The sequence below is a fragment of the Accipiter gentilis genome, chromosome 14, assembly GCF_929443795.1.
Source record: "Accipiter gentilis chromosome 14, bAccGen1.1, whole genome shotgun sequence".
In the NCBI taxonomy this organism is placed as follows: Eukaryota; Metazoa; Chordata; class Aves; order Accipitriformes; family Accipitridae; genus Astur; species Astur gentilis.
This window is the reverse complement of record NC_064893.1, coordinates 25,502,191-25,527,232: the sequence shown is the minus strand read 5'-3', so window position 1 is coordinate 25,527,232 and position 25,042 is coordinate 25,502,191. Positions and strand designations below refer to the sequence as shown.

The 25,042-nt window shown below is 41.2% G+C and overlaps 1 protein-coding gene across 3 annotated transcripts in view; it reads left to right on the top strand.

Moving 5' to 3' along the window:
• The window catches only part of NFATC2 (nuclear factor of activated T cells 2), a 94,366-nt gene extending 69,586 nt beyond the window's left edge, over positions 1-24,780 (top strand). For 2 of the 3 annotated variants that reach the window (XM_049816698.1, XM_049816700.1), the window contains exon 10: positions 18,365-24,780. In XM_049816698.1, the coding sequence (XP_049672655.1) occupies positions 18,365-18,420 (56 nt within the window). In that variant the 3' untranslated portion in view covers positions 18,421-24,780. Of the gene's footprint in view, positions 1-13,903; positions 13,992-18,364 lie in introns of all 3 variants that reach the window. The other variant, XM_049816699.1, reaches the window with a different exon arrangement.
• The last annotated feature ends 262 nt before the right edge of the window (positions 24,781-25,042 follow it).

Genomic DNA, 25,042 nt, shown 5'->3' with positions numbered 1-25,042 from the left:
TAATCCACACAGTTCCCATTTTAATCAAGCCATGTCCTTTTGTGGGTTTTTAATTTGGAAACTTTGCACTCCAAAACATAGGCTAAACTCTGCCCTCAGCTGAACAAACACTATGTCTTTAGAGTGAAATCGTAGTTGAACTAGATTTAGTGAGAAAAGTATTGACTTCTGCCTTTGGATGTTGAAGTGATAGGTTTGCATCTGAGGGAGAATTTTTCTGCACGGATAATTGTCAGGTGTGGAAGTAAAGGTCAAAGTGGACTGTCCCTTGCTTCCACCCAGCTGTCTGCATTTGGGCACACTTTGACTCGTGGGCGGTGGGAGGGTGCTGGCAGTGCAGTGGTTGTGTGCCAGACCTGTCTGTGAACCAAACCAGTGTGCACTGCAATACCAGAAAACCTTGAGGCCCTGCAGAAATAGTCAGATGCCATCACAGCAAAGTCACAGCATAATTTAGTCCTTTTTCAGTGCTTACCTGTTGACTTGCTCTGCCTTTTTGCAAGGACTCTGAACCTTCGCTTTTAACGTGCAAAGAATAATTTGGGCCAGGGCAAAAGCAGCAGTAAATTAGAGGAGTGTGAGTTTGCAATCATTCCTTCTGATCATCTCTGCCAGGGGAGTCTAGTCAAAGATTCCCAAATTGTGGTGTGGTGTGGTGTGGTGTGGTGTGGTTTGGTTTCTTAATGATGAATGACTTCACCATCCATGAATGAATCGAGTCAAATGTAGGACAAATAGTGAGACACATGAATGACTCTTATGACATTTGCAATGTCTCAATGGGTGCTGGTTTATTTAGGTGGTTTCTAAGTTTCTTTGGAAAGACTGAGAATGACTAAATGAAGGGGGAGCCACTTCAGAAGTATGGGAGTCAATGGTGAAAGTATCGTGACAATTAAACCTCCCTGGGTTAAATATCTGTCATTATGAGCAACACAGCATCGGTTATTTTGTAAGATCCAGGAGACTCTGTAGCCACAAGGCCAGAGGAAGCTGGATGATGTACCAGATATTGCATTCCCTTTATGGTCAGATACCTCCCAGTGCTCGTGCTGGGTCTTCATCAGCCACTTTTGGGTTTCCGATTCTTACCAGGAGGCAGCAGGGCTGTTCTCCGAAAGTGTCTGTGAAGGTCCTGACTTTGAAAGGCATCTGCCCTCAGATGCTCTGTGTGGTTGTGGTGCCTCCAGCTTGCCCACAGGCAGTGCCTTCAGCCACTACTTTCCAGGGGAAGGGGCACTGCTGTGGGCACACAGGGCACCCCCATACCTATGCTTTAATCCCATGTTTCATGGGTCTGCCAAAGCCACTTAAAAATGAAGACCAGCATTTCTGTAGGTAAATGGTCACCAACCTAGGAACCTGTCCTTAGGACTTGGGCAAGTCCCCCAGTTCAAGTCACTGGATATGAAGTAAATATAATTTTGTACGAATTGATGTTTGCAAAGGCTGGAAACAGTCTGCAAACAGTGGCCACTCTAGTTGTTGGGCAGGTCCAGTGAGCAAACTGGCTTGGTTTAAACCAGAACTGAGGCAAATCAGAGGAGGACTTTTAGCAGCTGTATTCTTTTAATTACATTGTGTTTTGTGGATCTTTTTTCTTCAAAATTACATTTAATTTTTTTCTTGTCTGGTTTCTTCTTCACACATGTTCATTTACTTTGAGTGGGATGCTGTCTTCTTCCTTGGAAAGCATCCCAAGGTACTGATTTCCAGCAGGCAAACCCTAGGGTGAGATTTTTTCAGCTAGGTAGGCTGGACTACATGAGAGCTCTTCTCCTGAGGTCATCCTGCAGCTTCATGTCTTCAGATAACTTCTGCTATGTTTTCAGATATGTTTCCTTTTTTAAAAAATTCCATTGATTTTAATACAAATTTTTCTTCGGTATAAATTTTACAGGCTATTATTAAAATAAAAAGCAGACAAAACTATTATGTCTGTTTTAGAACAGAACTGTGGACCTTTGTTTTATACTTAACTATATTTCATAGCTCTTCCTCTCTTCAAAACTAGGGCAAGTGTTAGATCAAGATTAAGACTTTCAAAAAATTCAGGCCATTCTGATAATGGTCTTGGTTCAGATGTAGCATTAAATGCTCCTCCAGCTTTTTCTGTCATGCAGGAAAATATCTCTGCTTTTCAAAAAACACTGCTGAGCATGAGTGTCTCTGCGGAAAGGCTGGAAGAAACCTCTCCCGCGTTGGACATTCCAGTGCAGCTCTCACTCTTGGGGAGCATACCCAGCCATGCAAATAGTTTAGCCCTTAATCACAGTTTGACTGTAATATTTACTAGCATTTCAACAGATTGTGGTCAATATAACAAGACATTCATTTCCTCCCGTGTATGCAACGAGAGATGCACACAGTTGATGGCTGGTTTATTACAGGAAGCTCGTGTTGCCGCACACAGGCACGCTGCACTTAGGCTAGCTCAGCTTGGGAGGATCAGAGGCTGAGGAACAAGAGTGATTAGCCAAGGGCAGCCTCTCCCCCAGCCTGTGCAGCAAAGGTAACTCACATTGTGCCCACGGACCAAAGCCTCTCAAGGATTTTTCTTTCAAGATGTACGCTGCATTCAGCCAACAGGCAGATGCACTAGTTATCTGGGGAGTCCCTGTTGGTGGCACCTAGACAAAAATGCTTTGGCAGACAAATAAGCGAGGAAATTAATTTTCATGTCTTTAGAAAACAGTGTGCACCATCACGCCTGGATAGATCAAATTTGTTATGATAGCAAAACAAGTTCTATGGAAACCATTGTGAACCCTGGAGTGAGGCTGCCCAGGAGAGTTGGGGAAAGCCGCTTTTGTTTGTTGTGCTTGGCATCGTTTTGCTCTGGATGAAGATGCTTTAATTTTGTGGGGAGACCCAAGAGAGCATTCCTCTTTTTCCATACCAGAAAGTCTTCCAAGCTGGCATAAACGTCCCCCTCTTTCCAGCTGCTCCTTTCCAAACACACTGTGCCTCCTAAAGATAGTCTTTACAGTGGCTGGGGCTGGTGGAAAACATGAAGCCTGCATGGATTAGCACAGGAATTCATTTGGGCTGACGAATTGGGTTTCCCTCTATAAACAGCACTAGTGTTTTCATCTTCTGGACAGCACAGCAAGCTTCACGTCCTCTTGCTCCTCGCCCCGTCTCTCCTGCACTGTGAAATGCCTGCGTCCAGGCCAGCCGTGGTAAAAGACACACTAAGGCCTGCTTACGGGGGATGGAAAACAGCATGCATTCAACAGGGCATTTTCAACTATCTCCCTTCTCAGACAGGTTTTTTTTCCAACCCTTAAAAGAGGTGGTGGGGTTATTTTGTTTTTTTCAGTTTATTTCTCTTTCCAGGGAAAAGGGAAATTAAAGTAATCCCTTCTCCACTGGTTTAGAGACCTTACAAGCAGCCCACACTATGTATTTTCTTTTCTTCTTTGTTTAACTTTAGCTACAATGTGCTTATCATCTGCAGGAGTTAGGGATTCTCTAAAGAGGATTTTGTCTACCCCTTTCCCCCCAGGACTTTGGGCATGCAGAGGCTGGCTTGCAGGAGCATGGCCCCGCACTGCATCTCTGCCTCTGGGGACTGTCCTACGCCTGCCAGGGAAGCACCCCCCCCAGCACACCACTGAATGCCTCTGCTGCAGCAAATACACTTCCGTATCGCTTTTACTTTCTTTTATAGCTTATTTGGTAAATATAATCATCAGGGGTTATTAATCACCCAACGTTGTTTTCATCGTTGCTTGGGAGGCAAAAGACATGTGAAGGCCAATTATGTGATCAGGCTACCTTTAGTGGTGGTTTGTATTTACCTGACTATTCAGTAATGGATAATTTTATCCATGTCACTGAGTAACTGAGCATGGAATTAGAGTTGTGTGGCTAAGAATGGAGGACTTGGGATTCACCTGTCAAATGGAAGAATTATTTAAGTAATAAAGCCCTGTCCTTTAACTTCACTTAATCACCATGTTTTCACATGTATAACCCCCACCTCATTAAAAGTTTGTTCCTTGGAAATAAGTCTCAGCAAGCCCTCACCTCCTCATAATACACTGCAGTCTCTTCTGCTGTTTCAAGGCACTCTGGATCCAGCCATTCTCCACCTCTAGCAGGGGCGTCTGCTCTGGGATAGGGGGAAGGAAGAGGGGATTGTTGTGACTGTGAGAGAGAGCAAGCAACTGAGATGGGCAAGGGAGAAGCATACTGGAAGGAAAAGGTGCAGGGGTAAAGGCATTACCCTCATTCATGTATAACCTGCCCTGTTGCTGAATCAAGGTCTTTTCATAGATTATACTCAAGACAGTATGGGATTTTAAAAAACAAACTCTGCAGAAAAGCAGAAAACCTGAAAGTCGATAGCAGTGCCATAGTGTTTTAGAAGTTTATCAATTTATAGTGTATTTATTATGCTGCAGCTCAGAGTGTAAGCATTGCCATGCATTCAGAAGTCAGGGTCAGATGCCATTGGCTGTAACTAAAATATTTTCTCTGCCACATCAGTTGATGTAGATACCTATTAGTGCAGTTCCTGATCACCACACTCTCATCTGGTGTGGTTGCGATGGAGTTAAGCACCATTCCCATTAGAGCGATGAGGAGGCTGCCCAAAGGGAGCCTCAGGGTGCTCCCAGGAGAGGAGGTGCTGGCCAGGACATGGGCTTTCATGTATAGTTGCTTTAAGCCGGCTCACTGGCTGCCAAGGGTTTTGCAGCTGGAGCATCAGCCACACTGAACCACATGAGGAAAACAAAACCCAGCAGATTTCCAAAATACTGACAGCTGGATGCAGATGACATTTCTGAATCAAGAAAAAAAAACAAAAAGAAGCCCAAACCAAACCAGCCACTTTGGTGTTTTGCTCTGGCCACCTTCCAATGCTGCCCCCATTGCAGTGGCAGGACCAGGCTGAGTGCCTCGCACAAGTGAGTGAAGAAGAAATGCAACTGGGGGATGTTTCTGGGGCACCTAACACAGGTGATGAGAAGGGGAAGAGTGCCCACTGAAGATGGTCACCCTCTTGAACCATATAAATTGTCTCTGTCTGCGGCTGAAAGGCTGCAGCCCTCTCTATCCTGATCATCCTTCAGATCTCAGCCACGGTCAGCAGTGACCAAACCCTCCCTGGAGACTCTGCTGGCTGTTGCTAATAACAGCAGTGATTTCCAGCCCAAATATAAACTGTGCTATTATTTTTAGTGTTGATTACAGTCATGTCGAGGGGACCCCCTGAGAGGAGAACCCTGTTGTGTGACCTGTGGCACAGCCAGGGCGGAGCGTGCTCCCACCTCACCCTCCGTGCCGACAGGCCCCACAGGGATGTTGGCTGCTGGCTTGGCCATGAGACGTAACCAATCTCTGCTTGACAGGGCTCTCCCAAGGTCACTGGTCACTGTCAGCACAAAACGGGAGTTTTCAGTTCTGTGATGCTCCTTCTGCCCTCTCCCAGCACGCACTGTAGCATGACCCTGGTCTGAAGTCACCATGGCTTAACCACCCACTTAAACTTGAGCACATTTTAACTTCTTGGCTGAAAACAGGGAAGACGCAGTCTCTTGGATAGTTTGTCTTTTCCCACCAGTAAATTACTTCCATTTTTACATCTCTTGATGTGGCATTTTTGTAGTACCTAGAATATTCCCTCCCGTTTACCAGGCGCCTGCCTGTTTTGCTGCTGCTGGGCTCAGCGATGCCATGGCCAGCAGGTAATTCCAGTGTGGTTTGAAGTGTTGCACCTGCGCTCACTGCCAGGCAGTCCTGCAGTGCCAAGGAACACCGTGGGAGCCAGAGCTGGCTGGGATAGGCTCTGCAGCATGTGCTACAGCCCACAGCCAAGTCACCAAGCCTCATGAGGGGAGCACAGGTTAGGATGGACAGCTGTCCTGTTGCTTCAGCTGGGTTTGTCCCCACCATCACTGCCCCGCTGTCCTTCCCCTCCCAAGTTGAGCCTGCAGCAAAGCACAGCAGCTGGTGGTAGTCAGCCATCAGAGCTGTTCCCATGTCCTAGAGAAGAGATTATGGCAGTGCTGTGCAGTGTCGCTCCATGATGGTGATGATGATGAAGTGACCTCATGGTGCTACACAGACACGCTGTGAGCCTTCCTCGTGATGATGCTGCAAGGAGCGTGCAAGGAGTCAGCATTACTTCCCCACCCATGTGTCAGCCCTTACTAGTACAAAAAACTTCCCATCTCTGTTTGGCATCCCAAATGACAACTGCTGATTCCTGTCGTAGGACATCCTCTATTGGTGTTCCCCAACACTTGTTCCATCTCATCTGTCAGGGATATGTTGGGTACAGTCTAGGATTCTGAGAAGTGATGCATGCTTGTCTCTTTGTGTATTTGATTTTTTAAAAAGCGGCTAGATGTCTAATCCACATTGATTTAGTTGAGAGTTAGCTACCAAAATCTTTAAAAATCTGGCCTTGCAGAAGATATCCGATGGCTTCATGCAGTTTCACTACACTGTGTGTGTTAGCTGTGGCATTTCATTCGTGTTGGCAGTCACTCCTCTTCCAAGACTGCTCAGAAAGAGTTATGGTGATCTTGGCCTTCAACTTTGCTACTACTGTGTCTTCCAGCTGTCTGTGGCTAGTTCCCCAACTGCAGGACAAACAGTATTCCCATTCACTCCACGTTCCTAGCTGAGGGGACAGCCTGCCAATTGCTTCTGTATGTGTTCTGTAGTCAGATGAGATCATATCAAACGTAAGCAAGTTTTATCTTTATTTTAGGCAAGAGAGTGTTTTATCATGATGTGGTTCCAAAGCCTTCGTTGTTTGGTTGGAAATCACCCAGGAAGTGTAGCAATGGATGGTTAAATGCAAACTAATAGGTTCAATATGAGCTACAAATGCAGAGCTCGTGAGCTGGCTGTGCAAACTCATGTATAAAGGACAACGTTGTCATACAGCTGATGAGAACTTGGGAGTGATTAGGCTGGTCTTGCTAAGTACTTGCAGCATCTTGCTGCATGCCCCTGAGACACTGCAGTGAGCATGGTATTTCAGCTCCTGCCTGGGTTGCATGGGGATACACACAGCTCCCAGACCTCACAGTTGGAAAATTTGGGATGGCTCATCATTAAATCCTGGGAAGGATTCCCTGGGGCAGTCTCTTAGGGTGGTTGATCTGGACTTGGGATGGGAGATCTGCAAATAATTGAGGCTAATTTCTGAACAAATGTAGGTTATTGCTATTGTGGTGAGGTTGGGAATTGCCCAACCTCAACAGCTCCGGCTGCACTTCAGCTAAAGACAGTCACCTCACCAGCTATTGGACAACAAGGAGCTCAGTTCTATTTCTGGTAATTTATATCCCCTGTTTTTTTTTTTCTCTTTTCTTTTTTCTCTTCTCTTCTCTTCTCTTTTCATACTGAGAACAAAAGTTTTCTTGTTTGCGCCATTGACTCAAATTGAAAATTTGAAGTCTTTGGATGATGCATATACCTTTTTCTTATTCTCTCAAGCTATTTACTGTCAGATGTTCATGGCCTTCTTGAGGTGAGATGCAAAGTCAGTTACAGTATCTGTTCCCCATGGTCCTTCGCACTCCCTTTTCTAGTTATAGGTGTCTCATAATTAACTCTCGGTTCATAATGGTCTCTGATTTATACATATACTCCATAGTATTATATAGTATTTTTATTATTACATTATTTTATGTTAGAAACCCCCACATGGATGAGAACTCCGTTGTGGCAGATGCTGTGTTGATTCCAAAGGAAAAAAAAGCAGTTCCTGCCTCAAAGGACTTACAGTCAAAGTGCAAAATAAAAGCAAACAGATGGATGTGGACAGAGATGCAGTACCTTGTATGTGGCACCTCCGTGACATTGTTATATGTGAATTGTAACATTCTGTCAATAGCCACTTAAATATCTAATCTCTGGATTCTTTCCAGCTAACTTGGGACTTGTAACTGTAGCCCCAAAGTTAGGTGCTCAGCTGCCCTGGACTCCCATTGCCAAGATCCTCAGACCTCTCTAGCAGTGCCCATCACTTTCCGTCGCCTGCGGAGGCAGTTCCTGATACCAGGGCTCCTAAAACAGCACTTGCCATTCAGTGCCTGGTGCAAAGGGGGGGAGAATCTGGCCCCAAACATTCATTTGCTGAAGGATGTGGAGTCATGATAGAAAAATAATCTGTGTGCAAAAGTGATTTCATGTGTTCCCCAACTCAGTGTTTTTCACTACAAACAGTGTGCCTACTGCCCATAGTCCTCTTTAAAATAAAGCACATAAAAACCATATGCCTTCTTTGCGCTCGCTGTTCTGAAGTTGTTTGTGAAAGCAGAGTAATTGCAAGCAGAAGGTTATTTGCATGCCTGTTCCAGAGGAGAGCTTGGTTTGTCTGGCAAAATTGTTCGTAGGCCACTTGTGCATCTTCCCTGTTACCTTGGGACAATGATTTTCTGCTGACTGTTTTCTCCTGAGAACCATGCTCAAAATTCGGTTCAGACATGTTGGGAGGGAAACCCGGTTTGCTGGAGAGGCCCAGGTTCTACAAGAATCCACAAGCCCTTCAGCAGGGACGCTTGCAAAATTAAGACACGGCAGAAGATAAGATGCCAGAGAACTAGAGCCAGTAAATAGTTTTGTGGATTAATAGACATAAGCGCTAGTGCTCAAGGGAGGAAAATAGATTACATTATTGACTGTTCATCCCCTGCATAACTGCCTAAAGGGAAGGGTAGTATGGTTTGTTTCCCCTTAATTAAATATTTGTTAAATGCTTTGTTTCCCCTCAATTAAATATTTGTTCTGGTAGTTTCTTTGTGACAGAAATAAAAAAAGCAGCAGCATTGCCTATTCTTGTTACTTTCAGCTAATCCTTAACATGCTGTAACTGTTCTTCAGTTCCTACCCCCCAATTATTTCCTGTAAAAAATAGCTTTCTCCCATCCATTCTCTTTTCTCTCGCTGTTTTTGAAACACTTCGCTGAATGACTCATATCGCCTCTTAGTAAATAGGTTAAGTCTAGGAGAATGATGAAACTGCAAAATGACATGTGAATAAATAGTGCTATCGCTTGTGTGCTTTTCCTGCTGGGAGTTACTATTTTAGAGGCATTGTGGTATTTATTACCAATTTCATTAGCTTTTAAACTATCAGGTGCAAGCTACCGTAGGAAAAAGTCATCACCAACCTCCTTTGGTTTTGCTGTTCGTAATCTGAAAGAAAGATGTCTAATACCAAATGGCACTGCTTATCTCAGCAGTTATGTAGCAAATTCATAAGGTCCAAACCATGCACACAAAAATACGTGCAAGCACAGTTCACCCTTGTGCTTTGCAACAGCAGCAACTGCTGCAGAGTTAGATCAAGAGTTAGGAGTGACAAAATGAAGACCCTTGCCTTGTGTTTCTTAAGCTTCAGTCGATCAGCCTAATATTTCTGTATTGGTTTAGCCAACTAATGTGGTTTAAGAAAATGAACTCCATCCCCTTCTGGTATAAGGTTTTGTATATTTATTTATTATGTGCGTATTCTACTTGGAATATTTTACTTGGTTTCATTGCACGTTAACTAAAACTAGATACAAACTTCATCTTTTCTCAGTAACTTGCTAACTATCAACTAGAGAGAGCCAACTGCATGACTCAAACACGTGTCCCTTCCCTTACAATTTCAGCCAAAACTATCTGGCACCAGAGTACTGCCGAATGAAAGTCATATCTAAATATATGTGAGCAGAAAGAAAGTCAGTTAAAAAAAGACTTTGTTATGGAAAGCTACTACAAACCAAATCCACGGTGGCCTGGAGTTCCTCATCACACCCAGGCTGATCTAGTTTTCCACTTTCAAGGTACGCTTCCTAAAGTGGCTGCTGACACTTGTAGAAGAACTGCACGAAGCTATCACATCTTGTTGCAGTGCCTTTATGCCTTACATGCAGTGACTAAACAGACTTAAAAGGTTTATCTAATAAATAAACAGGATGATTGTCATCGTCTTAACAAATTTAATAACACAAGAGTTTTTGCTTCCTGCTCATATAGTTCCCAGCAGTGTCAGCATTAATATTCAGAGCCAGTCCTTTGTCAGGTAACCCGTGAATGAGATTGGCAGCGCCTGGCACTGGGTGCCACTCTGAACGCCATTCCTTGGGCTTGGTTTCAGTATGTGCAGCACTGTGTACCGGGCAGAAAAAGGGTTCTAAGAATGAGATTTAAAGTAACATCCCCGTTTGAGGGGGTGCCTCTTCCCATTGTACTCATGCAGTGACTAAGATGCAACTCCTCTAAATTAAGGTTTTTGTACACCGGGGTGACTGAGCCTGCAGATGAGGTCCAAGGGCTTCCCACAGTAATATGCTGAAGCCTAATGGGGCAGGAGGGAAAGGACATGAAATTGTGCCTGAAGGTGCACTTTCCAGATTGCCAGCTGATGCAGATTCTTCCTCCAGTCCATGCGTAGGCAAGGTTTGCACCTATCTTAGAATCTTGTGATAAAAAATTGACAACTAAATACTGAAGACCATCAAGCAGACAGGAAATCACACTCTGGAGCAAAAATTACTCTTTCTTTTGCTGTTCCAGTCAACAACCCAGGATGAGAAAGCTCATGTATGTGTCCTGCAAATATCACATAACCCCAGTTTCCTGGTTCATAGAGAAGGTACCAAGAAAACTTAACTCATTGATTTCCAATAGATTCAAACAGGGATCAAATGGATTAAATAACTGAAAGCACCACAAATGGCACCTGCTCAGCCTTAGAATTCCTCCATTCAGCTCACTTTAGGGCAACATTTGGTGCCTGCTTCTCCAGGAGACTATGCATTTGTAAGCAATATAATTCTCCCATATATTGTTTGCACTTCAGATTTCAGTCCTCTTGCTATGGGGTCTCAATAAACTGGTCTTCCAGGGAATTAAACAACCAGTTAACACCCAGTTCTTTTCTTAACTGATTAACTGTGTGAAAGTCCTCTGGCCATGGAAGTGTAATGATTTTTCACTAATCACTTACAGGTTCAGGTGCAACTTATTACTGATTTACAAGATTGTAACCACTTGTGTAACAAGCTGAAGTGAAGCATGGCAAAATAGGACAGGCACCCAACAGCTCTGTGCACTGCAGGTAGTACAAGGAAAGCAGCACAGGTTTCACATTATCTCCGCAGCTGCAAACTGCTCTGTTTTTCTTCCCTTGTAACTGGCCACTTTGCTTTGTATCACTGAGGAGAAGTTGGCTGGAGGGAACCGCAGAGTAACAACTTCTGTCTGACAATAATGCATGAATAAACAAAAGCAAAAGGTTGTTTGTCTAAAAGAAATTGTTCAGGCTACCAACTGTCTCAGGATACCAGTCCCAGACTTCCCACACAGTCAGTAGAGAGAGTGTCCGTGCAGCTTCTCACAAGTGGTACCCCAGTGTCTCCCTGGACAAGGCATTGCCAGGGCTGAGGGATGCTCCTTAGTCTCCTGACTTTAGATGCTATGCAGCAGTCAGAACAGGTCACTGTCTTCAAAGTGCTCTCCATTACCTATGGTGTCTCAATTTCCTAACAGAAATACTTAGGACCTAATTTCTAGAGGTATTGAGCACTTTGATGTTGACTGACATTTATAGGTTTAAAGGTTTTAGCTTGGTGACTTAAATTGTTGCCTATTAGGATTTTTAGAGTGCCTAAGTGAGCTTAGCACCTCATGCCTTTGATAGTTTGAGATCTAAACTACCTAAGGACTTCAAAACAGCCCTGTAGGGACTTTTGAAAATGATTGCTCTCTCCTACATCCACAGGCTTAGTATAGGCTCATTCTATGCAGGTCATCATCATTTCAGGCTTTTTTCTGTTAGCTAAGCATATATTATTTAAGTTCCCTGAGTGTGACCTTCACAGTCTTTCTGTGTTTTTCAGACCAAAGCAAACCTGTAATAAATCTGGTCCTTCAGAGATACTTTGGACTTGGCCAGGGCCATATGGCAAGATGATGATAGAGCAGAGGTCCAAGCTCTGGAGTCCCACTATCCAGCCTTCTGCTTTAACCACTAGGTCACACTTTTTCCTGACAGTTTTAATGCAGTTGTTTTGTAGCGGTAGGCTGTTGATCTTTTCTGGAAGCCCACTGACAATAACAAAAGTGCTTAGAAAATCCTTAAAGTTTCTGCGGTAGTGTCTCAGTCAGATTCGTGTTTTGAGTATTTCCTTCTTGATAGTTTTGATGTATGGTACGTTTAGGACACTGAAAGTTTTTTTTAGCAGAAATGCTTTCTTCATTTTCTGCTCTTTTCTTACAGGCACACCCAGCTTCCTGTTAAAGATTTGGGGTAGGATAGTACCATACATAGATACATTGTATTTTTGCACCTCACTCTGGAACTATATTGAAATGTAAAGGAAGGGTATTTTAAATATCGTGAGTGAAATCCAGATCCTGTGAATCACAAGGAGTTTAGATATTGATTTCAGTTGGGACAGGCTTTAGCCAAAAATATGCATTTTATTTAGATTCTGTTTTCCATCAGATATCTATATTATGATGTTAAATTCATGGAAAGATGCCGATGGTTTTTGAGCCCGTTGAAACTATTAGCAAAAATGCATCATGGGACTTGAATTGCCACTTAGTTTGAGATCAGTAACTTCTTCCAAGAGTTTCCTTAATTAATGGAGATGACCTGATTGCTGTTGGGCTGGATGGCATTGAAGAGGTTTATAGTTTACACAGACTACATAGATTACAAACAGGACAAGGAAGAAAAGTTGCAGGGTGCATTTATTGACATTATTTCAGTAAGGAGTAAAAAATCTTTTTTTGACGTGTAATTGAAGTAAAGCTTTACAGCTAAGAACCTCTTAGTGGTTATATGTCCCCGTTTTCCAGAAAAAAAGCCTTTCATTGCTGTTGATTTATGAAACAACCCCACCCACCCCCACACGGTATTTTCCCCCAACAGCTTGTTGGGTTTGGGCTCCTTGTGCCTGATACACCTAGGTTTGTATTTACCAGTCAATTAGTTGCTCTGCTTGCATGTGCAAAAGCTGATTTTCCAGGATGCAGAATATAAAATAGTCTGTGTACTGAGTGGTAGGTTCCAGTGTACGATACGTGGCTGTACAATCTTAGGGAGCCAAGTAAAATATTTCTTTTCTATATATAGTCACCTGAAATCCAGCAGCAAAGATACTTCTGAATCTTGCACTCAAAACTAACTTAGTTTTTAAGAAGCACTTTTTCCTCCTTAATATTGCAATTATTTTTTTTAATTGCCACATGGTTTTGCAGAAGTGCCAAATGCTTTCATGATGAAGTCAAAAGAATTCTAAAAAGATCAGACAGAAAAAAATGAAACATAATTTTAAATATTGCCATTTTATGAGAAAAAACATTCACCTTGTGTTTGAAGCAAAGACTGTAACTTTCATAATTTCTTTGCGCATATCTTTCCTGTTCTTTACAATTAAGGCAAAGACTAATTTACATGGCCACTGCGGTTATGTCTCTTATTTAAAAGGGACTGACTTTTGATCTGGCATAAATGTGTCATGTTTTATTTGTGCCACTAAGATGATAATATAACTGAATTTTGCAAAAGGCAGTGACTAGTCTTAGACCTGACTTACAAGACGCATGGACCTCCTGTGCCTCTGAAGTCTCAGATCAAATTATCAGCATTTCGCATGTTTTGTGATCAATTTAGGAGTGTAATTTTTTTGCATAGTTATTTTTAGATAATATCAGTTGAGAAAAGAGGGGAAAAAAGTGAAATCTAGTGCTGGATCTGAGCAAACAGAAAGGTCAGTGGTTAAGTTCTGCCTTATGTATTGTATATGCTGAAATGTCCTTTTAATAAATTAAACTACAAAATGAAAGAGTAGCTGAAGACTGTAACATTTGGCCTTGCAACATAGGTCAAAGGTTACCTTTTTTTCTCAAAAATGGTTTTGCAAATCTTTTTCAGAGCTGATAGATACACACCTTAGCTGGATACAAAACATTATATGAAAAAGAATGACTGTGATCTTTGATCCAAGCAATCAAAAAGAAAGGTAATTGGTATTTTTCTGCCTTTTCTCCAGCTGTGTGTTTCTCTTAACCTTCATTTATTTATTTTTTCAATTAAAAAGTCATGCCCCTTTTTATTTGGCTTAAAGGGTTTAAAATATTATTTAATTTAATTTAATTTAATTTTTTTTTGTTCTTTTTCTTCCCCACTTGTGTACCACAGAGCTGTCCTGAAGTAGCTGGGGTCTGGTGGGCAGGGAAGGAGAGATGGGGTTGTGCATGCTGGGCTAAAACATCCTGTCCTCCCAGGCAGCAGCTAGAACCATGTTAGGACCATGGTTTGCCTGGTCACGTTTTGAGGGCACACTAAAAATTCAGGGTTCAACTTTCCTCCTCAGTCCCTGTTATGCCATTAGTTCCTCCCTGCGTGTCTTTTGTTTGCTTTGCATGTAAAAATGCCTCTTGGCTGTGTTAGCAGAGCAAACATGGAATATTACAGGGTCCGTGCCTGATGCAGGGAGGAGCCCGCTGGAGCTGCGCTTTGCCTCCTCGGATGAGACCCTCACCCTTGCAGGATCCCCAAAGGGCACAAGACCCCAGTCACTGCCACGGGTATAGTGCTGTGACAACATCGACTTCATCGGTGTTATTCCAGACATACACATGGAGTAACGCTAGTAAAGTTGTTCCTCAGATGCGTGTGTGAATGTGTGTGCACGCATGCATGTGAGTGTGTGTGCGTGTGTATAATCAATTACAAGGAGCCTGACTCATTGCCAGCTAAAATTGGAGACTGTTTTCTGTCTCTGGACTACTAGTTGAAGCTCGGTATTTAATACAACCCACTATCATCCCGCAAGCGAATACACTCCAGATTTCTATCTGAGAGGATGTGAATTAGAGTCTTAAATGTCTTTGAGGACTGGAGCCTGAGAGACTGACTCTAACCCATCAAAGCTGAGTGATTAGAAGAACGCAGACATTCTCCCATGATTTCAGCCAGCCTCTCGCATTCAGCTAACTTGGGGATCTCCAAGCACTGAGGCTGTTGTAATACTTGTACCACAGCAGTATCTAAGAGAGGATATGCTGAAGGGATTCAGGCCTAACTAGGCGTTTCCTTGGTCTGGATGGCTGACGTCAACTGTAATTTCAATATCCTTTTTTATTATTTAATCTTTCATTATCTTTGCATATGTTCTCATGGCCCCACTTAATCAGTTCTCTCTCATTAAATGGATCAATAGCAGTGTGCTCCAGAGCTGCCACGTGCCAGACACCTTAAACAATATTTTATTTATTAATCACATCATCTCCATTTCCTCTCAGCTAGAAACGAACAAATAATGAGAACCGATACTTGAGATACATTTTAACCATGCTACCAAAAAAAGATAGATAGGAGCTCAGAATAGCAAATTCCGCACATGATCTCAGCTTCCTCTGAAGTTTAGATATGTCTCAGTTTGCTGATTTTGTTCTATTGAAACCCAAGTCACTGAGATTACACCTGAGTCTGGATCTGTATGCTCCCAAATCTAGAGCAGATCACCAAAGATGTGTAATTTCACTAGACTCCGTCTGGAGGTGACTCCAAGCTGGGAGGGAGATACTTGCCTTGGGATCCATTCCTGTTATGTTTATATATTGATTAGATTTAGGGGCTCTGGTTGTAGATTAGGACTTTTTGTACTGGGACAATCATTGATTTACACAACTTTCCCTTAGAGCTCCCAGACTAGTGTTGCCCAGCTTAAACTGCACCTCATTCCCCTCACCATTTGGATTTAGTTGAAATTCAGGGTGATTACAGGACGTTCAGGCCAACTGTTAACACGAAGCTCCCTTGTCATTCAGATGCTTACAATGAAAATCCAATTTGCCACCTGTAAGTGCTCGCACAGAGAGAGCCCAGCAGTGCCCAAGCATGGTCCTGCAGCCCATCTATGGGGTTAATGTTTCATACTGTTCCCCTGCAACTTTTAAACTCTTTTCAGATTGTAGTGCCCCTATAACCTCAGCCCACAAAACCCACTGCTGGCCTCCCATGCAGCACACAGGAGGGAAAGTGAAATTTGCAGGCTAAGCCCTTTACCACACTGTCCAACCTGCCCGGGGCCAGCGAGTGGAGGTCCCCACACTGGCCAGGCTTCAGGCTCATGGTCTGCTGGTGCTGCACAATGGATTTTACTTTGCCTAAAGCTCAGACTGGGAAACAGAACCACAACCGGACCTTTCAAAAGACTGTAGGTTTAATAAACTCCATTTAATTATCTGCTCATTTTTCACTTAATATTTAACCCTTCCTAGGATGACTGTTGGCTCTGATATTTCCACAAGTGGTGGCTGTATTAAATGAAAGGAAACTCAATCACCGTATTTTTGGTATGCGGGCTGCTCAGACAAACGTGTCGATAAATAAATCAGCCCGCAGTTTCAGCCCACTTGTTTTTAGAAAGGAAATGACCCTGTAAGAGTGGGTGCCCACTTCTTTTACCTCACTGCTATTTTTAGCTGAGGCTGTGAAAAATTTCCATTGAAGACCTGCTCCTCTCATTTCCTGGGTAGAGCAAACAGGAAGCTCTTCTAACTGAGCTGAAGGAGGTTTTTTTGCCTGAAAGTGGACCAACCTCACCTCCCACTGGTTGCTTGCTTGCACTGCAGAGCAGCAACACATTAAATACCCCACATATGTGCTTTATTTGCAAGAATTCACCCAAAAGGCTGATAGAAGCCAGCAGGTGATGGTGGCAGGGAGAAAGTTGGGCAGCAAGAGAGAAGAGGAGTTCTGCTGTCAGCCATGCTTTTTTGCCCATGTCCTCTCCAAGAGGCACCAATCTGGTTGAAATCAGGCATTTCCTGGCTGGAATTAGAAAGAGCTAAACTCTGGGCTGTTAATGGTGGGACTTTTGAGCACCGAAGAATGGAAACTGCCTTGTGTGACACAGGCTATGAGGTCCCTTCAGGAGAATTTATTGTACCTGGATATGCAGAGGACTGGTTCCCTGCTCCTCCCATCAAGTGTCTGTGCCATGCTCTGTGCAAACACTTAGTCCTTGAGGAGTGTAGCCCACCACAACAGACAGTAAGAAGACAGAGCTTTGTGTAAAACATAGCTTTTACTTCTGCAGAGATAAATTCCATTGCGTGTAGAGTGGAGGGAGATTTCAAACTACTAGTCATAACTGTTAAAAACTAGTACATATGTTCCCCTTCCCAGAGACAATAAGGGATTGGGCACCTTTCTTTTTTTAATTGTGGGAAGTGGTGAAATACTATGTTAATTAATTTTTTTCATAAACATTTGTTAGAAAGGAGCCTAAATATGAAGGAGTCTTACACCTGCTTACCTGATGATTAATCAGTCTTGGGTGAGGGTCTTCTTTAGTTTGAGTTAGTCCTTGTCTTAGCCCTTAAATATCAATAGGGAGAAATCATTTAGATCTGGTGTCTGAAACCTTGGAAAATTTGTTCTTCTGGTTTCAAGGCAAATTTGTCAAAGTTGATAAAAAGTTTCCAAACTGTGGACCCTCTTGGTGAATACAGCGCCAAGGATCTGCATGTGAAATGGAGCCCCAAAACAGGCAGTTCTGGAGTTTTTGCACCAAAATGCTCATGTTTTAGGTCTCTCCTAATGAAAGTGCAGCCTAGAGAGAGAATTGTTGTTCCAGGAGGTACCAAAGGGTACTTTAGGCAAATAAGTGTGGAAGGTAGACAAGAAGGAATGGCTGTTGTATGTAACATGTTCTTCAGTGTTTTCTCTTGAGCTCTATTAACAAGCCTGTCCCAGCCTCTCCAAGTATCATAGCGGTGCATGGAAGTTTGCTTATACTACAATCTACAAACAAACTATAATAAAAATGTAGAGCAAATAGTCTACAGCAAGATTTAAAAAAAACCCAGAAAACAACCAAAGACAAAAAACCCAACAATTTTTCACCTGAATTGCACTCTCTGTGTTTTCAGCACTGTCCACTATATTTCCTCCAAACCTGGTCTTTTTCTTTTCAAAATATTCTTACTTCAGCCTAGTGAAAAATGTTAAAATGCTTAGATACTTACAGATTTTTCTTTTTTTACCTCAGGTAAAGGAAATGTCTGTGAAAGAGGGCAAGTGTTGTGTACGTAAGGGATGTAGCATGTACTGGACACATGGCACAGCTTCTCAGTTGTGTTTTTATGGTACTTGAAGCATGCTGAACACAGTGTAAACCCCTTCTCTCCGCTCCTTCCCCTTTGCCTTCCAAAACTATGTAGTCTGGGTAAATAGGACTAAAAGTTTTAGGTTTTAATAAAATTATGTTATGAATACAGAGGGGATGTTTTCAGCTTAACAGCAAACTGCCCAAGGATTGCTTTTACTTCTTATGATTTTGAAAGTGCTCTAACATTTTTTACTCTTTCTTTTATTTCACAGTTAACGAAATTATCAGGAAGGAATTTTCTGGACTCCCTGCCAGAAATCAGACATAGAAGAAGAGATTTGTGAGACAACTTTTACCGAATCCTTCCATAACTGACCTCTTAGATCCTTCCAGTGCCCCTGCAACCTCCTGCTTCCTTAACTGTTCATCTCAAGGCACCAATTCAATGCAAGGAACAATGTATTGGCATCAAGCTGACAGCCTTGACTAAGCAGCTCGCCACCTCTCTCTGTAAACATCGAGAAGGACACCCTTCCTTTCGTCCAAAGATCGTATTGTTCTTGTATAACCAGGGCATCTGTCTGAGGAAACTCTTCAAGCCTGCTGCAAAATATCTATCTATGTATCGATCTATCTTAGTAATAAGGGAGAAGTGATATGTCATTCCTGAACACCGCACAAAGCAAGGGAGGTTATATATTAGTGCTTATTTGGGTGGGGTGGGAAATGGGGGAAGAAAGAGTAATATATTCCATAAAAGAATAATGACATTTTGCGGTTCACTAACAATGACTTGCCCTCCAGGTCTCAAAGCCCTTCTGAGAAATTTTATTGTTGTAGGAAACTGAGGCAACCCAAGCTTTCTTGGCCTTTATCCGACCTGGGATCAAAAGCCATTTTTTTCTGACTCTGAGGACGGTGATCAGTATTTCAAACAGTAGATGTCAGCTGAATCCAGGAGTTTTCTTCATTTTTCTTGTCAGACTGGATAGGAATTTGAAGGAGAAGGATGCTCACAGAGAACCAGTGAAAAGAGCAATTCAGCAGTTGTAACACCTGTCCCAAGGTAAAATGAACCCAGATAAAACAGAGATTAATATATCACAGTCACAGTAAATCCAAAGATTTTATGATTGATCCTTATTAATATTTAGGCAGTGTATGAACACATCTTAGATATTTTCTTTCTAACAAATGGTTGCTGTTTCTTTTCATATAGAATCTGCTATTGGCTCATAACTTGTCTCATTTAGCAGCTGTAACATTTAACCACATGAGCTGCAAAGGAAAATAATTGCATCTTACAGAAGCCGTATGTTCCAGAAGAATTATACACTTACTTATATTCACCTTGTCTCTTTATCTTTGCAAAGCTACCAGCAATTTCTGGAAAGGTTAAATTTCCATGTGAGTTAGTATGTTTGTTATGTTTGGCTTCATGTGTTAGAATATACTGTACCGACACATGCTTATCACGATAAAAGATAACCACTGCCATCTGCAGTTGTACAGCTAGCAAGTTTATAACATTTTGGTGTGTCATTACTACCACAGTGTGATAAAAAGGCATCATGAGTGGATAATCAATGTACAGTGAAAGATAGCCATAATATTGTAGGAAATACATAGTAATATTTCCTGGTTTTGTAAATGAGGAACACTGATATTTTTAAGAGTGCAGAGCCTAAGCTCTATTCTACAAAACACAGTGAAACTACTCTTTTCTCAGTTGTTTCACAGTAAACTTTGCTGAATACCAATGTGTCCAGATGCTTACAGCAGGAATTAGGTTATATGAATACAGCAGACCAGCAGAGCAGCTGCATAATTGATTCCCAAATATTGCAAGAAAGATCTTGCATAAACCCTGCAGAGTATGTTCTCGGTTCAACAGAAATCTTTTCAGGAGTATTGAGAAGAATATATTTTCTGCCAGTAAAAGCTGGTGCTTAAGCTCTGCAAGGTCTTCAGTTTTAGAGTGGGAGACAGAAACATTAGACTTTCCAGAGCACCTGGCCTAGGTCTCAGCTATAATCTTGGATCTTAAACTGAAATCTGAATTTCACAAGAGCAGCTCTAAGCTCTGGATTCAACCAAGCCTAGATTCAGAACCAGAGCAGAGCCCTTCCTGACTGCACATTCCAAACTGGCATTAATAACACAGCTTGGGGAGTTTGCTGCTTTTTCCCCTTGAAGTTCTGCTAACACCCACCAGCAGCACTAGTGTAAGAAAGATGGAGAGTGGTAGCAGGCATTAGTCCACTTTGTGAGATTCAACTCTTTTGTCACAAAACAAGTCCCTGTATCCCATTTCAGCAACACCAAAAAGTCATTGGTTGCCTCATTCTGGTGCTCATATTGTGAGCTCCACATGTTGCATCAGTACAAATGTCGAGATAGCCAAGCCTCAGCCTGTTACCTGCAGAGGTGAAAATGGCCTTTTTTTATTGCTGACTTTTACAGAAACAAAACTGAGGCTCAGACTAGCTGAAATGACTTCTGCACAGGGGAATTACTGATTGTTAAACAGCACCTGAATAGTACTTCGACTGGCTTACATGCCTCAAATAAGCTATTTTGGACTGTTTTAAAACTGCCAGTTTGCCAGAATCTGACATGTATTATGGATTTCTAATGCAGTCTCATGTTTTGGACATTTTTGAAAAAATTCCTCAGGCCAAAAGTTGTCTGTCAGAAGTTCTCTACTGCAGCTGAGTGAAAGAACAGACTAAGTATGGCTCCTGGTTTCACAGAATTCATTCTTGGAAGTATCAAAAATGACCATCTAGTTTTCCCTGATCCAACCTGTAAAGTATAGGAGAAATTTAAAAAACAAACCAAAAACCCATTCACAGAAAACCAAAAGTCCCCAAATAACTGACAGACACTTTTCTGTTGCTGGATTTTAAATAGCCTGTCAAAGAAGCAAATGAATGTCATTTCAAATCTGTAGACACACTGATGTAGTCTAGAAATATTGCTGCTTATTTGGTGATTGTCCATAGCAACTGCTTATCAATAGTCCTCTGTATAAAGATGAATGGCTGATCTTGAAGTCAGATAATCACACACCAAATCCACTAGCAACCTTCCTCCTGCAATGTGCAATTGCAGTATGCATGTTCATGATGCGGACTGCTTTTTTTTTTTTTTTCCTTCTTTTTTGTCACTATCCCCCACTGACCATTTAAGCATCTTTCTCCCCTTTTTACTATAAGACATAAATATGTAGAGGAGACAAGAAAAACATAGACTCATAGCAAAGGCTTTTCAGTGTTCAAAGGGACCCAGGCAGGCAAACCCCTGAGCCCCTGCAATGCTCCATCGAAGCTACTTTGCAGGATGCACCCATGAAACATGTGCTCTTTAACCAAAAGACAAGATTTCCACTGCTCTTATGTGTTCCTTCAGGCACTTTGCTATGGAGAGGGGGAGAGGACTTTTTTTTTAATGTGCTACAAGTGCTATACTCTTGCTTGCATTAGCTATATTTCTTCCTCATTTTTAATGCATAGATATTAATCTGTATGTGTGTTTGTGTAGGTGCATGTACATGTATATTTATATAATATAACCATATATAGAAATATATATGGATATATTATATACATATGATATATGTGAACACACACACACACACATACCTCCCCCCCATTACGAACTTGGGTCACGATCCTATAATTGGCTCCAGTCAGCCAGACGTATGCAGGCACATGAAGCCAGCTACTGGATCAAGAGTTCATAAGTTGTATATAATATAGACTACATTTTAGTGGTTTTATTTACAGCTACATGAGGTCAGGCTGTGCTACTCTATCCGCTTTTACATGCAACTGTTAGTTAAATGATACAGCTTTAACCAACTTTATATTTATTTCTGGAGAAAAGGAGAATCCTCAGACATAGCGTTACACGTTGTCTCTTTTTAAAAAGAAAATTGGTATGTTAAAGTTATATAGCTAGGCTGAAGAACTTCAGAATATACAGTACTAAATTATTTCCTGTTCTTGCTGAGCAGTGTTTTTCCAGTATTAATATTTTGTTACTTAATACAACTTGCTCTCTTTCTGTAGAAGCATTAGCTTAACCTTGGAAGAGTTAAAACCATTTTGTGAGTAATTTGTTCTCACTTTATCTGGAAAATAGCCATACTTGCACATGAGGAAATTCTGTCTTTCCTCAGTTATCTGAATGTTTCACCACAGTGCCTTCCTGCCATTGTACCAAAGGCCTCCAAATATGTTGTCTGCAGGGTGAACAACTCTAATGCATTTTCCATCAAAGTTATACCATGCGAAGTACATGGGGCTCGTCGGAACTCAGAAGTTCATCTCTTTCTTTTTTTGTGTGTGTGTGCAATTTTTTTTACTTCCATTTTTCCATCCAAGCTTTGGCTGCAAATACAGGATGAGCTTCTATAAACTTCTGCATCAAATATATGAATACGTAGAATAAAATCATCATTCATGATATGTAAACAGTCTGAGAGTGGAATGGGAGTGGACAGATACCAGGAAGATATTTTTTTGTCAGTTATGAATGTTGGAAGTACAGTTTGCCAGGAGAGTAATTGCTCGTGAAGAAACTTGCAGTGAAATATGACATCCCTGTTTTGTTTTTCTCCATGAGAATGAGCAAAATGTAAGATCTGAACAACAGTGGTGGAATGAAAGTGTCTAATGTATGTGTTTTTATTGGTAGAAAGAATGTAGAAGAGCCATGGTTTTTGCACTTGCTTTATTTGTATCCATGTAAATATGTATCACTTCCCTTCTTCTTGTAGGAATACAGCATTTTTCTGAATGTAGAATATTTCCAAAACCAGCACTATGTTATTCTCTATTGTATAAAATGCTGCTGCTTAATAACATATCTAAAACAGTTCTCAAATTAGCTAGCATGTTTTTTAAAGTATATTTTGTAACCCATATCTTTACAAAAAAAGTGTCTATGCTTTTTGTCTGACCAAATATGCAACACCTTTGGATTAAGGATAGTATTTATAAAGGATCAATTTTCATTTTCTGAGTGTATTAATTTTCTATGCAATTGTTGTTGAATTGTTATTGTCCTAAAAAAAAAATATGTATTTGATAAATTTTCCAAAGACTTCAAAGACAGCTTTAAACACTTCAGAAATATGTTTAGAAATATTTCAATCTGACTTTTCCCCTTGCATTTCTTTCCAAACCGCTACTTAATAGGGAACAATTATCTGCCAGATGGGATTCAAGAAAATGACTGTCTTAATTTCAAATCTTAAATTGATTCAGATCTTCATAAATTTTGCACCACTTAAAACCATCTAATGTTCCAGATTATCTGCAATTCTGTGTTTGTTATTTATATTATGTATTCCTGTGCAATAGGAAGAGATGCCAACGTTGGGTTTAGACTGGGTGAATTGCAAATTCTCCAGAAATCAATTGTTTTCCTCATCGTTTACATTTCAGTGATTTCTTACCTGTACATGTAAGTCATCTATCTGCCATCACACGTGGAAAGTTATAATTCTTTCTTTATTCATCTCAGTTCAGAATGAATAATCCAGCTTTTTGAATGTTTGACGTAAGATTGAAATCTGTCTTTTTTAATGTCTGCTACTTGATAACTGCAGCAGGTGATAGCTGATAGTAATTTGTTTAACTACCAGTCAGTATCTAATCTACTATGATCAGTTTAAGATTTGTTTAGCCATTTTCATTGTTCCTGGGGTACAAAAGAAAAAATTGGTACCTGACCCACATTGCAATTAATTTCAAATGAAGGTGCTGGTACTGTAAAAGATCATACAGGCTGCAAATGAGTGGTTATCTAGGGAAAAGTTAGTATTTTGAGTTTCTTTTCAATAATGCTGATAAAATAGCAAAATTGGGTAGAAAGTTCTAGAATGACTGGGTCACAAAAATGCATAATGATTTATGTGTTTGTAATAGCCCAGAAATCCACAGATGTGTTGTTGGAATAATCAGTTATTCCAGGATTAAACTGCCATTTTTTTACTGATGCTGATGAGTACCTTACTACACAAGTAATGTGGTGAGACCTGGGAATAGAGAATCAAGGTACAGTTCAGTCTTAATAACGGTGGCCTAATTGGGACTTACATATTTGTGAGTATGTGTGCGTATGAGTGTGTGTAATTACAAAGTGATCCTCCCCTCCCTGAAGTCCAACCCTCCTTGCTGAAGCCCTACCCTGTATGTTCAGGTAAAACCATATGTTAATACATACACGAGTGAGCAATTGTCACTCAAATCATCATAACAGATGTCCTTTTAATCAAACTGTTTGTTCAAAAGACTAACTTTAAGAATTGAAAAGGGGTTTATATCATTCACATTCCTACAACAACATTGTTAAACTCCAGTGTAATGGTTTTTTTGCTATCTGTAAAATATTTTTATATATTGCCTGTACTATGGTAGTTTAGCAATAAATGAAAGGATATCATCTGCTGCATGAGTGTTTGGTCTATTCTTAAATACCTTTATTGCCTTTGATAAACTAGTATCAAGTGGGTGAGTCACCCACTTGATGATAGTCTCCTTGTCCTCATCACCCTCCTAAATACTCACAAATGGGATGGACATGCATAAGGATTTTTTTAGAGTACAGAGTACTTTGTTAATGAGATGCCCAGTAGCCCTTTGCATCAAGATCCCATTCACTTTCTGTAGATGAGATGATAGATAGATTGATTCATACAGTGACAATTTTATTAACAATTTCTCCATTTTCTCTTATTGTCTATTTTCCCTCATTTAATTCCCTATTCCCACCAGCACCATCCCAATAGAAAGCACTAAACAATCCACATCAACAGGTACTCCAGAGTTTTGACCTTAATATAGCATTAAAGTCCATCTGTGTAAATGTCCTTCTGCATCAGGATATGCTTTTTAGAGACTGGGGATGTACTCCATTTAATTTTTATTCATCTAAATCTT